This window comes from Haliaeetus albicilla, chromosome Z, assembly GCF_947461875.1.
Source record: "Haliaeetus albicilla chromosome Z, bHalAlb1.1, whole genome shotgun sequence".
Taxonomy (NCBI): domain Eukaryota; kingdom Metazoa; phylum Chordata; class Aves; order Accipitriformes; family Accipitridae; genus Haliaeetus; species Haliaeetus albicilla.
Window position 1 is genome coordinate 55,875,537 of NC_091516.1, and position 17,859 is coordinate 55,893,395.

At 52.1% G+C, this 17,859-nt stretch overlaps 2 protein-coding genes across 4 annotated transcripts; both read right to left on the reverse strand.

The window, feature by feature from the left end:
• Positions 1-1,216: 1,216 nt before the first annotated feature.
• Positions 1,217-5,439, reverse strand: HEMGN (hemogen). Of its 2 annotated transcripts, none has more exons than XM_069777620.1 (4): positions 5,244-5,439; positions 3,243-3,336; positions 2,587-2,855; positions 1,217-1,450 (listed from the first exon to the last, which is right to left on the reverse strand). In XM_069777620.1, exons 1-4 carry the CDS (start codon positions 5,323-5,325, stop codon positions 1,332-1,334), a joined length of 564 nt encoding a protein of 187 aa, XP_069633721.1. In that variant the 5' UTR covers positions 5,326-5,439; the 3' UTR covers positions 1,217-1,331. The 2 variants fall into 2 exon arrangements, with proteins under 2 accessions (XP_069633721.1, XP_069633722.1); XM_069777621.1 differs by having other exon boundaries at positions 1,326-1,450; positions 2,651-2,855.
• A 5,802-nt stretch (positions 5,440-11,241) lies between these two features.
• SPINK4 (serine peptidase inhibitor Kazal type 4) lies at positions 11,242-14,512 on the reverse strand. 2 transcript variants are annotated; one of them, XM_069775697.1, is made up of 4 exons: positions 14,363-14,512; positions 13,329-13,381; positions 12,887-12,999; positions 11,242-11,413 (listed from the first exon to the last, which is right to left on the reverse strand). In XM_069775697.1, the coding sequence occupies exons 1-4, from the start codon at positions 14,421-14,423 to the stop codon at positions 11,359-11,361; spliced, it is 282 nt and encodes a 93-aa protein (XP_069631798.1). In that variant the 5' UTR covers positions 14,424-14,512; the 3' UTR covers positions 11,242-11,358. The 2 variants fall into 2 exon arrangements, with proteins under 2 accessions (XP_069631798.1, XP_009924722.1); XM_009926420.2 differs by having other exon boundaries at positions 13,329-13,363; positions 14,363-14,503.
• Positions 14,513-17,859: the final 3,347 nt, after the last annotated feature.

Sequence of the window (17,859 nt, forward strand, 5' to 3'; positions counted from 1 at the left end):
GGGGTATGGGCTGCATTTGCTTAGTTATGGGGCTGCTGGATGCTTTCTGCTTTGACACACACCAGGTGCTTTAGAGCTGCTGGCGGTGTAACTGCAGAGGTCATCCCAGGATTTTGGGGTGGGGAGGCTGTGCTAAGTGCTTGTGAGCACTTGCCCCTCATGTGACGTGCCTGGGACTGAAGCAGGGGCAGGAGTCAGTGATGTCCATCCTGTCACTCAAAAGATGACATTACTGGTGTCACCAGTGAGATGTCACATCTGCTGAGACACAGAGCCTGCAGGGCTCTGGGACAGCAGCAGCAACATCTCTGGAGCCACAAAAAATCTATAAATCCCCCAAATCGAGGGTGACCTCAGTGCCTGGCCAGTCCTGTGCTCTGGGAGACAGGCCCTTGGTAACTCAGGTAATAGCAATAGAGACTTCCACCCCACCCCAAGAGGAGAAAGACTCTCTGTGTCAGGATATTACAGGAACATGAGAGCCACCCCTCCTGCCACACACAGGAGAGACCACAAGACCCAAAATGTGGGAAGAGAAAGAGGGTGCCCCCTTCCTTCCTGGCTTCAGGAGAAATCCTGTGTGTGTGGCTGGGGATCCAAGGGCACGGCAAGCTGTGCAGAGTGGCTCCTGTCTTTGCCCCAAACGGCATTTCCCTCACAGAAGTGTATGGTTCAGCCAAGTTTCAGCCTGTCACATTCGGCTGTTTTCAACCACCTTTTGTTTGCCTAACGCAGCAGCTCAGCAAGTTTAGTGTGAGGTTGCCCAGAAATTGGAAACAAAATGCTTTCCAGGCTCTAGGAAAGCAAGCTGTTTACCAAGGAGGAGAACAGACTGTGAGAAAGACCTTCAGACTGAAGATGATAACACAAGGGGCTGTAGGATTTATCGGGTGCAGGAAAAAGCCCAAGCTGGGCTGCTCCAGCCAGCTAAAAATCATGGTGGGATTCAGCTTCACAATGCCACTTGCATTTCTGCAAATCAGAAATGCCTTTCAGAAACATGGAGGGACGCTGGTCTGTACGCTTAAACTGCAGCATGGTGGGGCACTGTGCAGCCCTCCATGGGACCACCACCCAGGTGGAACAGCCTGCTGGCAGAGACGGCTGGGGGGGCCTCATGGACCGCAGGCAGCAGGCACCTCGGAAAGGATTGCCTTTATGCAAGCAACCACGTTCCCCCTCATCGTAACCTGAAAGAAGCATAGAAAGCAGAGTGATCAGGAAAGTGCGGGCTTTATTACTCACAAGGAAAGAGCTGGTCCAGTACTTATCAGAGTTTATCATGCAGGAGTCAAAACATTGGGGAAAAAAAAAAAAACACCAACAGCAAATTAAAATAGAATATCTGTGCTGTACTCATCATCCCGGTATTCATTTTCCAGAGGAATATTCAAAGCTTCTGGTATTTCTGCTTCTGCTGGTTTCAGCAAGTCTTCTTCACCTACAAGGCCTGTAAGAGACAGATAATTTCATATTGGGGGTCTCTCATGCATTACCCCTCCATGCCATGCTAAAGCCCCCATGGCGAGGCTCCTGCAATTGCTTGTGATGTTAGGTAGCTCCCAGTGGTCTACCTGCTTTTCAAAGGACACGGCAGTCCCCGGGGCTGTGGAGGGGAGTTGGAGAGGGTAAAGCCCCAGCGGGTTTAAAGGCAGGAGGCAAATAAACACAGCCCATTTCAAGATCTCAGGGCTGGGAGCTGGACTCGTGTGATGTGCCCCAGTCAGACCCAGTCCCTAGGATGCAGTATGTTTTTTTTCCTTGGCATGAGGGCATTGCACGCCTTGCAGTGAAAGGTCTTTTCTCCTTCCCTGGCACAGACGTTGCTGGAAATTCATTAATTGCAGGTCAGGCTCACCACCTCTGAAGCAGATCCTAGGTTTTCTTGGTTTTGAAGCAACCTGCAGGCTTGGCCCACTGGCCACTAAAGTAAATGTGCTCTCCTTTTCCCAAGCCAGATCTGGGAGCAACTCCTGCTGGCCCCAGCTGCATTAGCTGTAAATGGATTTCCTGAGCCCAGATGGCAATCTGCCATTCAGACCAGCTTAGTGCCCTCCATGCCTCGGTCCTGACAGATTTCAAAGGGGTAGTCCCCTGCAGACACCCACCCCTTGCCCTAGTGCCCACCTTTCCCTCCCCCTCCACCCTGGTGACAGCCCCCAAACCAGGTGGACTGTGGACAGAGCGTGTCTGGGCTTCGGCTCTCCCTGACCAGCTCTGGCCTCAAGAGACCACATCTTCTCTCCACAGCCTCTCTGCCCTACCCTGGCTCTTGGCAGAGACCAGGGGTGTCCTTAGGACAAGGACCTATTTAGGACCAGGCACCACAGACCCCATGCCAATGACTCTGCTGACAGCAGTGGGCTTTTTGTCACTCCCTGTGACTTGGAGAGTGGTATCTGCTGCCACAGCTCCAGCATCCCCCACCACCATTTCACAACTACCCAAGCTGTGTTTGGTGGGGCAGGGACCTGTGTCCTGGTGGTGCCATGATAAGGTGGGCAACCTTGGCCGACAGTCCTCAAGAGGCGGCACTGCACTGCCCCCCCGAGCCCCCACAGGGCCAGTGGCCCTCCGGCAGCTCACCCACGGGATCCTCGATCATGGCTCCCTGCTCCCCCTCTGCCGCTCCCAGTTCCATCTCACTGACCAGGTCCTGGATTGTCAGCACGGGCAATTGATGCACCGGCTCAGGCAGTGCTGGACTGGAGGGCACTGGCTCAGCCTCCTCCTGCGGGTTGGGCTGGGGGTCCAGCTCCAGTTCTGGCTCCTGGCTGGGCTCCATCACAGGCTGGCGGCCTCGTCCTCGCCTGCCTCCTCTGCTTCTCTTTTGCCGTTTGATCTTCTTGTAATCCCTGCCGGGGGATTTCACAGGGGCAAAGAGTTGGGTGTGGGGCGGAGGACTTTCCCTCCTGTGCCAAGGCTGCTTTGCCAGCCCCCCTTCTGGGATCGTGACCCCGTCCATCCCAGCAGAAGCTGCATTTCTGCAGCCCTCCTCCCCAGCCCTGCACGGCAGCCTCTTGTGGCTGCACTGGCAGGCAGGAGCTTGGGCACCAATTTTTTCCCCAGCCCCACGCTGTGGTTGAGGATTGCTTGGCACCCAACCTACCACCTACATAACCCACCCTCACCCCCCCACACCTCTGCCCCCCAACACCTGCCTAGACCTTCAGCAGCTACCGGCTGCAGGTCACCCTCCCCCACTGAAGATTGATGGGGCTTAAAGCATAAATGAGATTCACCTCAGAACCCACTGAACTGAGTCTTTCTCATGGGCTTCAGCTCTTCTTTTCCGGAGCATTTCCCGGTCTCTCAAGCGACGGGTGATGCTGACATCTACAAGGACAAATTAAGTGCAAACATGAGATCCTGACCAAGGGACAGTTTGATCCCTCCCTGTCTGGTGACAGAGGACTGATGCAAGAGACCATGCTGTTTCTGTCACGAAGTGGGTCTTGATACAAAACTGCTTGGGTGCTGTACTTCCAGCTCAGCCTCAGTGGCTAGGATCTGATGACACACCACCCAAAGCTCCCAGGCTCCGGCACTGGATGTTACGCTAAATTTCTAGTTGCATTTTTCTTCCTGCTGCTGCAGCCTTGGGGCGACTCTTGTCCAACCTACCTAGCACTGTAGGGACCTGGAGCCTGATGGAAGCATGGGGCAGGCTTCCCATGCCATGAGGACACCATGAAATCCCTTGGCTTAGATCAAGTAGCACAACAGTGCTCCCTTGAGAAAAACAGCTTTGTTCAGAAGCAACACCACTCCCCTGGGTCTGGGAACAAGTGGGGACTCTTCCCATGCGTACACTGAAGAGGTCACAAAAGCACTGATTTTTATAGTTTCAACAAAACCCACACAATAAAAAAGCAACACTATGACCTGCTCCTTCCAGATGTAATCAGATACAGCTCGTTCGACAAAGAGCCTCAGCTCACACTAAAGTATTAGGTCAAATTGGTGAAGAATGGTCATCATTCCCTTGTCCAGCTGGGAGAACTGGACTCACCCCAGTATGCCTTTGTCTTTCCTGTGCCCAGAGCTGCCTAAATCTGGGCTTGGTATTCCAAGTGCTGTCTAATAATAACAGCCACCATCACAACCACAAAGTAAAATAAAAATCCTACTTTCTGTTGTTGCCTATTAGTTTTTCTGTTTTTTTATTGCTGGTTTTTGTACGGTAGTTCAAGGACTCCCCTTTGCTTGGAGCACAGTAGAGCTGTATGGGAGAAGACGGCTCCTTTCCTAAAAAAATTCCAGCCTAACCAGACCAAAGAGAAAAGGCACAGCAGGATGTGATACAGATTTGAACATACAACGCCACATACAACAACAGTGCCAGAGTATCTCAGTTATGGCAAGCGCATCTCGGCATGACCAGAGAAAGTGTCAGCCTCTGAGACGAAAAACACTGCACTTGGACTGCACACCGTACAGCCAAGTAGATGTTCCCCAAATGGGAAGCTGCTTCTCAATGTGAAGGAGTATCAAAGGCCACAGGGCACAGCCAGCGAGAGATGACTCTGCCATCCACATAGCAAAAGGCATGAAGCTGCCTGGGAAGATGAGGCTACAAGTTGTAGTAGCAGGATCCACAGAGGGCTCACAGGGCTTCAGTTTAACGACTGAAGTGCATAATCCCTTGCACATCTCTTTGCAGCCAAGGTAACTTTCTTTCCCTTTCAAAATGTCTTATGAGCCATAAAAGTATTTTTAGCTGCTTGCAATCAGTCTCCTTCCCAACCCATCCCAAGCAAATTGTTTTGCACAGGTAGCAAACACCCCTCATTTATTTCTAACCAGTCCAAGAGAGTACTCCCACGGCTGCTCCAAAGCTGCCGGTCCCCTGCTAGCACTAGGCAGGAAAGATCACGGTAAAACATCGGCATGCTGATGAAAAATTATTTAGCAGAGGATACAAAGATACAGAGATGAAATGAAAAGAAAAAAATCCATCAAGCTAAGAGAACAATGAGAGAGTATTGCCAGTCTGCAAACAGACAATATATTGATGCTGCCTGAGGGACTTTGTCCAAGTTGAAAAGCCTTTATAGGTGCTTCTGCCTTTATAATCAGAAACACAACTCAGAAAAAGACACATATATTTGCAGTTAAATGCACATCCTCCATCCCCCAAGCATAAACTGGCAATTATTAACTCCTTTTTTAGAAACCACCAGTGACAAAGATCATTCTCTCTTCTCTCCAAAAACTTAAATTGGGAATATTGTCATCATTACCTGGCATGGCATACTCCTCCCTGTTTGCGGAGGGTGGCTGGGATGAGTCCGAATAGGCAAGGTCTTTGCTTAAACTCTCCATCGCTCTTTGCAGTTTTAGATAGAAAGCAGCTTAGTTCCCCACGAACAGCATCTGGAGATACTGGTGCAGAATAATGAGAGCTTGAGAAAAAAAAAACACAGACTGCCCGCCCCAAACCTCTTATCTGGCTAGGCCACTAGTAGACCAATAATATTCTCCTTATCAGAGTGCAAAGGTGCACGAGTCTCTGCCCAGGCTCTACTGCGTGGATTGCAAAACATGTTAGTACTTTTATACAGCAACCACTTAAAGTAGGAAATTTACACTAACTGCTGCTAAACTGTGACTTAAATGCCCTCCTTTGTAGTAGAGAGAAGCTGCATGGCAGGGCAGGATGCTGCACTGCCTCACTGCTGGTTTCCAGAGTGAGGTGCAGGGAGGTGTTTTTAGTCCTTGTGGACCCCTTGCAAGGTGTGAAATGGGATGTGTGCTGTTTGAAAGGTGTTTGCATAGGACCCTAGCAGTGCTAGTGGGAAGGGACTTCCATCTCCACTCCAGCCCCCCCTCACAGCAGGACTGTCTGCTGCACGAGGTCAGGGTGGCTGTAGCATCATATGTTTTGAAAACCCCTAAGGATGGAGACTGCCAAATTCATGTGACCTGTGCAAGGGCTACACCACCTTCCTGAGAAATCCAGACAGAATAATGAATCCAGACAGAATAATGAATCCATACCAGGACTCCAGCCAAGGGCCTGTGCATGTTGAGGACTTCCCAATGACTCGCTGGTCCAGCACCCGGTGGATCAAGGCTATGAGCAAAGCACCTTCCTCATGAAGCAGGATGGGAATGGGCAGCCCCAGTAAAACCAGGGTCCCTTGCTCCCATAGGAGGGTATCCTTTAGTGGTTGCTCCCAGCTCCCTGTTGCCCATCGTAGCCCCAGACCTGCACAGCATGCAGGCTCGTGCATTCTATGTAGGACCTTCTTCAGGGCCAGTACAGCTGCAAAGAGGAAGCTTCTGCTTGGTACAATGGCTTCAATCCTGAGATCCTGCTCCCTGCTCTGTGGTCTGCATGGCTGGGCCCCCAGGTCAGTCTGCCTCAGTTTCCTGCATTTGGAATGAGGTGGCAATCCTGGCCTCCTCTTGCCTTCAGAGTTTCCTGTGCTGGGATAGCGCAGAAAAGCTTAAGATTATACCTGTGTATAACCATTCTGCTGGACCAGGGACTCGTCCCCACTTTGGCCAGTTTCTAACACGCTCAGTGCCAGAGTATTTGGGATTCAGCTTCTACCAGCACTTTTCCCCATTAGATATTCAACTGCTTATGCTCTGGTGAGGTGATGGTGCCCCTACCCCCCCCCCCCCCCCCAATGACTTCAAAGTGGCTCCAAGACTGGTAGAAGAACCTGACAATGTGGCTACCCCCAGGTGCTCTGGGAATTGGCTGCCTTTCATGGTATGGATTATCCCACCTCCTCGGGCAGTCCCAAGACCTGCCCTGCAGCAGAGCAGCTCCTCAGGAGTAAGCAGATCTGGCCTGCCTCCAGTTTTTGCCACGCTTTTTAATTTTTTAATGTACAGCCTTTCCTCTCTGCAGGTTCTCTCTCTAGGTCCCTGGAAGCTCCAGAGTTTGAAATTTTGTGCATGAGGTTTTCTTGAGATGTAACCTGGGGGTCCGTGGTCATCTCTGCTCCCTTTCTGCTTATCCCTTGAGTTACCACTTTGCTCTAGGGCTCCTCCCCTGTGTCCACTGCAGATTACATGGTACCTCCAGAGAGGTGGGGCAGGTTTAACAGCCCCAAAAGAAGGAGCAGGGTGGTGGCAGCAGAGCAGATATGGGAAGACTCTGATACAGGAGGGTGGGCCAGGAGCATGGATGGCAGGCATAAAGAGATGTGAGGCTTCCAAGTCATTCACAGGGAACTTTCGTGTAGCTCAGTCACAAGTGAAGGCAAGGTGTCCCATGCTGGTGAGGGTGTCCATGTTACAGTACTGTATGATGCTGCATGGCCCTGGGGTCACCCTGCCTCATGCAGACATCCTGAAAACTCTATCTTGCAGGATGCTCCAGTGCAAAGACAGTGCTTGGGGAGGGGGGGAAAACATACCACACCTCGAATGCTGTGTTCAGTTTTGGACTCCTCACTACAAGAAAGATACTGAGGTGCTGGTGTGTGTGCCCAAAGAAGAGCAATGAAGCTGGTCAAAGGTCTAGAGAACAAGTCCTACGAGAAGCAGCTGAGGGAACTGGGGTTGTTTAGCCTGGAGAAAAGGATGCAGAGGGGAGACCTCATCACTCTCTACAACTACCTGAAAGAAGGTTGTAGTGAGGTGGGTGTCAGTCTCTTCTCTCAAGTAACAAGAGATAGGACGAGAGGAAATGGCCTCAAGTTGCACCAGGGAAGGTTTAGATTGGATATTAGCAAAAATTTCTTCACCGAAAGGGTTGTCAAGCACTGGAACAGGTTGCCCAGGGAAGAGATTGAGTCACCATCCTGAGAGGTATTAAAAGACATGTAGATGTGGCACTTGGGGGACATGGTTTAGTGGTGGACTTGGTAGCATTAGGTTAACAGTTGGACTAGATGATCTTAAGGGCCTTTTCCAAACTAAACGATTCTATTCTATGATTCTATATGCCTGGCCATAGCGGGACATCACATGTGGAAGCATACAAAGAGCTTGACATATTCTGGGCTGCTTGCAGGTGATATGCCACATGAAAGAAAGGGTGGAAATCCCCGGGTGTTTCAGTGGTCCATGGGAACTGAGTGCATGCTCAGGCTGTAGCTAACTGAGCTTCTCACACCCCCCCATCTACTCAGTCACTCCAAAGCCTGGTGAGGTCTGATAAATGACTCTTGACTCAGCAAAACATTGCCGTAAGACACTGCAGAGCTGGTACTGGGAATGTTTCTTCATTCCAGCCATCTTCTAGCTGGGTAGAAACCAATAGAATTGTAAAGAATGTTTGTAAAAGAAAGAGTTGCTGTGCCCTCAGAGTCTTTAGAGGTGCTTAATGGAATAGATGGGCTTTAAAATCTTCCAGAGCCTGCACTTGCATCTCTCAGGACCGAAATCTCTGTAAAGATTTGGCTTTTGTGTGTGAATTACTTTAAATGCCAAGGAAGTGATTTTATTATTCCATGGGATCCCATTTGGAAATTACAGTGTGGAAATTACAGACTCCACCACCTAGTTTCAAGTTGTCTCTGCTCCGAAGTGGAGGGACTGAGAGGCAGAGACTTGACCACAATGCCAGGAACACTGGGCTCAGACACTCATTTTAGAGCCCAGTGTTGCTTCTGTGTCCCCCATCAGCACAAGCAACACAGCACTCTTCTTCTCCAGCAGAGCTCTGTAGCAGATATAGCCAAAGCTGCCTTCCCTTTGCTATGGGTGAATTTGTGCAAGTAGGTTAAACTTTCTGGCCAGTCTCAGTTGCATGAGCTGTTGCAGCTGGACGCTTTACAGTGTGCCAGGCACTGCTTCCTTCCCCCTTCTCTCCACATTTTGGTTCAGCTAGCCCTGGGTCACCTTCACTGATGCATCCAGTTTCCTAGGTGAGGACCTGGAGGAGCTCAACCAGATGTCCAGCAACCTGAGCAGCTCCAGTGTCACAGGCTCCTTGAGTGTCATTGGAGCTGCTTGGTAGGGGACCCCCCGCCGCCTTGGGTACATCTCACCATGCTGGTCCCCGACATGGCTTTCACTACCCAAAAGCCCTGGGAATGCTTTGTCCAAGGGACAGCTGGACCTAGCACTGGATCCTGCCACTGGGCCTGCCTCTGGACAGTGTTGGGACTGCTGTCACTGCAGACACAGCAACACCAAGGCTTTGGATCTATGTAGATGTCAAAGCTCTTTATGAGACTCAGTGGTATCTCTGTTTACCCCCATCTGGCATTGCTACTGCAAGGCAATATCCAGACACCTGCCTACCCCTCCCTGCAGTCATGGATGCAGCCCTCAACCCACCGTTATCAGGGGGATCAACATGGGCAGCTGGGAGAGTTATATGGCTGTCATTCTAGCAGGGGGTCAGGGGCACTTCTTCCAGTTTTGTCTTGCATGAGAACAACAGAGAAGCAATTTTCAGGCTTGTCCTTCACTCCAACTTGAGGCAGGTTTGGGGGCAACTTGCCTGATTGCAACATGCTTCTCTGAGAGCGGGACTACTAGTAGCTCTGTGTGATGAACTATGGTGCCTGTGAAAGCAGATAATCCCTTTCTGCCCCTGCCTTGACTGAAGCATGAAAAGATGGGAAACAGATTGGTAAATTCAACAGGCAAAACTGTATGCAAAAGTGCAAATCCACATGCATACCCCCTGCCACAGACCAGTGCGTTGCAGGCATCTTGCTATCCACCAGCTGCCTCTTCAGTCTCGCCTGACCTTGCCAGACACAGATCTGCTGGCCTTCAGAGTCAGACTTTCTGTACCAGACCGGCTCCAGCCATTCTGCACCGGCTCCTGAGGTTTGTGGTGGTGTTAAATCACTCCTTTCGCCTCCCCTTGCTCTGACACTTGTTTTTGAGCCATGTGAGATAAAGAGGCAAATCCACCAGTCCCTGGGAGGACGGGTATCTCTGAATTCACTGTGTGTAGACTACACACTGATCCCATCCTGAGGCTTCCCACACTTTGACCTTGTAAGTCTGGCCCACAAGTATGTGCTTTAGCTCTGCAGTTTCTGAATAAACACTCCACGTTGTGCTGGAGGCATGCAGTTTCCCTCTTTAGTAGACCCCCCAAATTGTCTGTGCTGCTCTTTCCTAGCCTCTGCAAGTAGACATGGCTCTCGGGATACACAATGACAGGCTGCAGCCACTCAGCCTGTGTGGCTCAAGCCACTGCGTGGGGCTGAGATGCTGCCCCTGCCCTCCCATGAGAACAGGTCCCAGTTATGCACCATGCTATGCTGGGCGAAATCTTCCCCTCAGCCCTGGCAGAGAGCTGGGACAGAGCTGCCGGAATACATCCTGCCTGCAGTTGGGTTGGCAGCAGCAGGTGCAGAAAATCCCAGGGGGAGATGAGCAAGACGTTTGTGTTGCTCACCATGGAACTGTTTTGGGGATGATAACCCCACCAAAGCCCTTCGCTACTGTGCAGGGGAGACACCATCTGAAGGTCTGCACAGAAGGAGTGGCAACACAGAGAGCAACATGTAGCCAGATCACCCCCCCCTCTTGCTACCTGAGGACTGGAAGGGGGCAAACAGGGTTGCAGAGCCCCGGGACAAATAAGCAGATGGTCTAATAGCAGCAGCTGTGGACAGGTGAGCAAGCTGTGTCCTTTCCCGTGCAGAAGTGGAAAGGGTCTGGGGAAGGAAAACAGGGACAATCAAAGCTCGGGACAATTCTGAGCAACGAGCCAGGCTAGGACTCTTCAGCCTGGGGAAGAGCTTTTAATCTGCTGGGTAATTAGTTCAGTTTGGAGGTTGCTCTAAAGTGCTGGAGCAGAGATCCGGGTTCCCTTGTGTTCAGGGTCTCCCCCTGGGCTCTTTCCATGCTCCCATGTGTTATCTGGGCTGATTCCGCTTGTGAAAGGCTTTTGGAGAAAAAGCTGAATAACATCTAGCATGAGAAGTGCAGATGGAGAAAAAAGCTGAATAACATCTAGTATGAGAAGTGCAGCTGTTACTGTTTTCAATTTATATCAGCTCTGGAAGCAGTGGTGTTTACAGGGGAGTCAGGGAGTTTTCTTCTCCCATGCTGAAGAAACTTTACTTTTCCTTTGCTAAATGGCCTCTGCAGAAAAAACCTGCACTTGTTCAGGACCTTCTTCATCGGGATCTGTGTGTTTCTTGCTGCTCCCTTGTGGCCTTTCTCACAGGAATACTCACAGTGCAGAGCCTTGTTTTGTGATGTGGATTTGAAATGAATGTTTTGACTGTATGCTTTTACTAGCCCTTTGTGAGAATTGGCTTGTGCTGTTTTCCCTCAGCCTTGCATAAAAAAGTGATGTTGAAATAAGATTGTGCATGTCATTTTATTATTCACCTTCACTAACTTAAATGTGCAATCAGGAAAGAGCACACAGGATCAATTAATCACCTGTTGCTAAGCTCAGGAAAGCTACCAGAAAGCTTAGATATTTTGACACTCCCCATCCTTCAAAATCCGGATGTCTTGCCTGGTTTTCCTAGAATAACATAGGAAAAAAGAGTAAGAGCTCAAAAAAAATACTCCTCAAGTTGTATTTTGGCTCCTGTACAGCCCATGGAACAGAGCTGACTATTATAAAATTGGCTTGTTCATTTTCCTGTCTAAAAAGCTGAGATGACTGCAAGCCATCCTGGCCCACAGATGTCCCCTCCCCGCATGTGCAGCGCTGGTGGTGGGTCTCCAGCCCAACCTGCTCTCAGCAGGGCTGTCCCCAGTGTGGGGTTATGGTGGCCATGGCCCTGTCTGAGCCCTAACCACCCATGCCCCAAGGATGGAGACCCCCCCGACCTCCGTGGTGTAACACCCTCCTGGGGAAGGGGTTTCCCCCATGTCCAGTCTGTACCTTCTGGGGCTGCTACCTGTGGCTCTTGCCCATGTTGCATCACCTGCTACCACCAAGAAGAGTGTGGCTCCATCCCATGTGCAACTGTAGGCTGCTGTGAGGTCTCCTCAAGCCTCCCCTTCCCCAGACTAGCTGGACGCAGCTCCTCCACACCTCCTTGCAGCCTCCCTTGACAAGCTGGTCATCCCTCTCCTCCTGCAGTCCAGCACGCAGTTTGTGTTATTTGCTGTGCAAGTGCACTGCTGACCTGTGTTCAACCTGATCTTCATCCTCGGTCCCTTACTAGCAGGAACCCCTGCCCAGACAGTCACTTCCCAACCTAGATAAAATCACTGCCCCAAAGCAACCCTTGTGCTTCTCATGAGGTCCCTGTTGCCCTTGTCCTCAAGTTTGGTTTGAAGTTCTGCCAAAAGAGCCATGAGGCACATAACTGGGCATCTGCATTCACAGAGGTCCCTTTGAAGGACTTAGTGGTTCTATTTGGCTGTCCAGACTAGATGCCTAGTCGACCTTTTTGCCTGTCTAAGTTCACCTATCCCTTCTCTAATTGCAGGCAGCACAGACAGTGGGACCTTCTCCCATCCTCTACAGAGCATCTGGTTTATTGCCAGCTTGCAGGCACTGGTGTTGGAGGGTCTCCTGGCCATGGCCTCCTGACCTCACCTTTTGGATCCGATGATCATGCAGCCATAGGGTGGTCTGATTTAGCAAGCTGATCCAATGGATGAATAATCAGCTCTTCTGGGGGATTAGTGCCCTGCCAACACAATAAGCTAGATCCCTCAGCCTGCAGCTGCACAGTAGTCATTAAACATGGTGCCAAGGATGGGGCAGGAACCCGCAGGCAAGAGCTAGGGACATTCCTGCACCTATCCACTGTCACTGCCAGCACAGGAGGGTGAAGCTCACAGGCTTCACAGCCCAGCACCCAGCTCAGCTGACATGAAAAAGCCCTCTTCCACTTTGCTAGCAGGAATACGTGTGTTTCCCATCTGCCACGGCTTTCCCCAGGCACGGGGGAGCCTGAATGACAGTATTTCACAAGCGCCTAGTTTCAGACGCCCAAAATTAGACCCCTGGAGGTCTCTGCCGAAGGCATGAGCTTACATTTGCTGCACACAGAGCTGGCATTCATTGGCGTAGGTGTTCCCGTCGGTCCCACAGACAGGCAAGTGCAGGAGGGGGCAGGCCTGCAGCTCAACCATGTCTCCACACACGGGCTGGAAAGGAGAAACCGCAGCACACATTTGAGTGCCAGCAGCACCCATCTCTTCCTCCCTCAGCACCCAGGCAGGAGCAAGTACTACTAGCGACCTGGTTCCCTCTGCCCCAGACAGGACAGGGAGTACACACAGAGCAGGAAAGTAGTGAGCAGAGACCACCGCATCCCTCAGTGGGACTCACAACCTGGGCTTTGATGCGGGTTTGATGCTGGAGCACCAGTACCCATGAGGCTGGGGATGATTGCTGGGAACAGCCTTTCTCCCAGGCATGCCAGGCACTAAATCCCATCTCAAGCCATGAACAAAGAAAACCAGAAACCGCTTACCCTTCTCAGGCCATTCCCTTCGTTCAGCTCTGCCCCTGAAACAGAGCAGAGACCTGTGAGAGTGGCACACCTGTGACAGGAGCATGAGGCATTGACAGAGGGTCACATCCAAACCAAAGGGAAGGCAGGGTTGTGCGGGGCCCACTCAGGACACAGATCAGCTGTGTGGGTTTCAGGAGGTGGGATCAGCTTACTGCATGCCACCCCCCCACCCTCCCAGCAGCACAGTGCACAGCCTCCATCCGCAGCTGAGCTTGCTGGGACAAAGCTGGGAACGTCTGTTCCCACCCCCTAATCCCCGTCCCGACAGCCCTCTCTCCCAGTCTGCACCAGGAGCTCCACAGAGCATCCAGCACATCCCAGGAAATGTGAACGCATGCAGCACTGCATGGGAACATGGGGTATTTTGAGAGGGCTGAGGCTGGGTGACACTGCACAGCTGGACAATAGCCATCCCGAGGGAGACCTGCATTCAGTGGGTTCCTTTTCTGCACTCAGGCAGAGCAGTAGCACCAGTTCACAGCCCATCTGTGCAATGCACAAATGTCCTGGGAGCATGAGGGCTCACACACAGGCTGCTGCAGTACCACCACTACGCGTGCCTAGGTAGCACCAGCTTTCCAGGGCCTACAAACAGCTGCTTCCCACCTGAATATGCTGAGCACATAGTGCTCTTGCAAAGACTTGCAGGTCTTCATGGAGGCAGGAATGACAGTAGCTGCCATCCCAGTGTATGTGCTGTACTCCCACATCCTGGTTCCTGTTCACATTGTGGGCTGTCCCCTATCCCGTCCCTCTACTGAGTGCAATATGGTTGATGAACCAGCCTGTAACCCTTGCCCTGAACTGCTAATAAGGCACGGTGTGTTTGCTCCGGTCCTTCTTCCCCACCACACTGCCACTGTGTTTCCTTGCCCTCCTCCCCTGTTCACCAAACCAGAGTTTCTCGGTCTTTCTGCCCTCCCACCCATTTTTGGTCCCTCTGCGGTTCCCAACCCGCCACCGGAGAGCCAGCTGCCGGCAGCAGAGCTTACCACCAGCAGTGATGAGAGTCACCAGTGCCGTCACCACCACCACCAGCTCCCTCGCAGGCATGGTCTGTTCAGGTGCACATGCTCATGCACCTCGCTCCGCTCGTGGCTGCCTTTATAGGGGACTTATCTCAGTAGTGCTGGGAAAAGCAGCATTTTGAGCAGTGTTTGATCTGCGCTGGGAACAGCTGGACTGTGCACCCAGAGGGATCATGTAGGTGCTCTCATGCAACTGATAAGCCACCCCAGTGCCACTTGCCAGCTGCAGGTACCAGCACTGGAGGGTGCTTTACAACCCCTTTGCACTGTAGCCTGAGCTGGGCAATGCTGCTCTTCTCCGCTCCACTCAGCCAGTTTACCTCTTGGTACGTCTCGCCTGAACCAGCCCCCCAGCTTTGCAGCTGCCATTCTTCGTATGTGGCAGGTATGTCCATTTGGGCTGGGAGACTTCACATGGAAAAGCCAGGAAATTCAGGTTGATTTGGGTGGTTGCGCTGTGGCCTGAGCATTATCCCATGAGACCCAGCCAGGCAGACACTCACCTGCCTAATGCACTGGGCAGGACCCCAGGAGGGGGATCTCAAACACACCGGAGGCCTGCTGTCATGCTGTGGCAAGCCCACCCCATTGCTGGATGGGGTGGGACAGACTGGGGCTACAGAGACACCAACTCTTCAGTGAAGAACTTCTCAGCAAGCATCACCACCCCAGAAGATCCCAGCTGCTTTGCCTACAAGACTGGATGCTCGATGTCTGTCTTTCCATGTGAGCATCCTCATCACCTCTCTCTGAGAAGCTGAATTTTCCACCCCTGTCCCCACCTTCTTCTGGTGAATCAAAATCCATTGGTGAAGGTTGAAGGATGGAAAAGAGGACCGCTGGGCAAAAAGTTGGCATCATAGCTGAAGACCAGTGTTGCCTAAAAACTCCATTGGGACAGACTTGCCAAGATGAAGTCTGGGCCAGAAGAAGGGTGCCCTTCACCCTGGTAGTGCGTAGGAGGTGCTGGGTGCACAAGGGGTGGGCAGGGGTTAGGTGTCCTGCAGAAATCACCAGCAGGCTGGGAGAGCTCCAGACACCCACAGCATACACATTTGCACTTGCTGAGGAGCCGACCATGACTGTGCTCAGGACATTTCTTCCCCACAGTCTTACCTGAGGCTTAGGAACATTCACGCTGGCTCCGGCCGGCTGAGACAAGAGGGAACAGCTTGGTGAGCATCCACCGTGGCCAGAGGGGTACAGGCCCTGCATGAGGCTGCGTCCATCCTTGCCCTTCAGAGGTCCTTCCACCCAACTCAGCAGGGCTGTGACCAGGTTTTGGGAAGGGGAAAGGTGACCGATTCAGGGTTCCCCTTGCAGAACCATTCCTCTGCTCTGCCGAGGCAGCTGTGCACATGTTTTATATTCCCTCTTCAGGCAGTTTACACAGTTCAATAACCTTTGGCTTTTATTATTATTCCACTTTGGAAATCCCTCAACTAAAGTAAATATTTAACTGCATTAGCAGTTGTTCCTGAGGCACACGGGGGCCAGTTGGTCTTGTTTAGGCTAGTACCAGGGAGGCCAAGGGGGAATCTGATAGCAGCCTACAACTGCTGGAAGGGCAGTTGATGGAGCCGACCTCTTCTTGGTAGTGCCAGATGACAGAATAAAAAGCAACAGGCACAAACTGCAGCCCTGAGATGTTCAGGTCAGGAGTTAGGAAAGAAACCTTACCCCAGAGGGTGAACAACCCAAACCAGTAGGGAGGTGGGAGACCTCAGTCCTCGGTGGGCCATATACAAAGCTGCGGATGCCCTGACCAAGCCCTGCTGTGCACCAGGTTTGGTGGGTGAGCCCTGGAGGGCCCTGCCACCAGCACGCTGTTGGCTGATATGAGGCTTGATCTTCCTCCACCTGGTTCTTCAGTGGTATTCTAATGCCACTGCCTTTGCAGAGCAAATTAAAATGACACACTAAGAGATGACAAAGGGGAAATCACCTCTTGCAAACTGGTTTTGTCTTTTCCTGCTTTTTCTCTCAAGCACAGGCTTGCAGCCCCCTATGAGAGTCCTGCCTACTGTCCCCCTCAAAGAAGAGGTGGGGAAATTCTTCCTTGGATGGGACAGGAGGTTTTCTGGTGGCTGCTTGCCCTCACATTGCCCGCACAGCTCCAGCTACGTCTGAGAGAGTTACGCATTTGAGCCTGGGCTTTCCTCCTCTGTGTTGCTGGTATCACGAAGAGGGGCACCTTTCTGCTTTCCCCAGCAGGTCCTGGGCTCCCAGCAGTACAGCAGCACATGGGGGAGCTGCTCCCCATGCCCTGCATCTGGGACTGGCCTTGGACTCACCTCTGGCTTCTCCTGGGACAGGGGAGAGGGTCCTGCTCTGCCACCTCCTCCCTGCACTCTCAGCAGCCACAGCCCCGCAAGTCGTGCAGGAGGGGCAGGTATGAAGGTCCCGGGCTCGCCTGCAGAGCTGGAGGCTTAGTCTCACCACCAGCAAGGCAGAGAAACTCTGCTGGAGATGGCAGCAACAAGGAAGCAGACTTCTTCCAAAACCGATCTCACACTTGTTCCCTCACGGCATTGCCCCTGTCTTTGTGCTTGTTCCCACACGTTCACCGGCACCCACCCGCCCGTGTCCGTGCTGCCCGGTATCACTCATCACATCGTGAGCCCTGACTAAGCCTTTGCCTCCCAGGTGACGGCGGTGCTGTTTGCCAGCTTTCTGTCTGGCTGGGCACAGATGGCAGGAGGCCATCACATCGCTCTTGCTCTACGTCTGCCTGGTGCCCTTATCTGTGTTGTGGCCTTGGTGTGACCACTCCACGCAGGACCTGCCGGTCCCTTGCTGTTATCTGTTGCTTTTCCTGGATTTCACGGCTCTTCTTGGCCTCCCAGCTTGCTGCAGTCGCACCGATATTCTAATTTCTGTTCTGCTTCTCCTCCCAGGGCTTTTGCATACCAGCAAACACCGGGGACCCACAGTACCTGGGAGCAGCGTGCTGCCTTGCTCGTGCAGCCCAAGCCCAGAGCCTGCAGTCTATCCTCCCGTTGCACGAGCGTGGAAATCAAAAAGAGGAGGGCAAGTACCATGCTCATTTTCATCCTTAGCTCCCTCCCTTTCTCCAGATGTTTTTTAGACGATGATAGCCTCTGTTCTGCCTCTGCACTCACCCTGAGGTCTCCCCACAAGTAGGAGGGAGAAGGACCGATTTGTTCTTCTCCTTAGCACACAGAAAAAGCAGAGATGCAAGTGACCAGAGGTTTTCCTTTGGATATGTGGGGGAGCCAAAACCTCACACCTGAGGAGGTGTCCCTGTATAACCGGGGCAGGGACCAGCCATCACCACTTCCTGGCAGTTTCGCCAGAATTTCTGGATGCAGACCACACCTTCAGCTGCCTCCCTCCTCTCTTTATTACTGTGGGTAAATACTCCCACGTGGCAGGCAGTGAGTAATGCTCATTATTTGTTTGATGATTCAAAAATTTCTCAGTGATACTGTCGGCTGCAA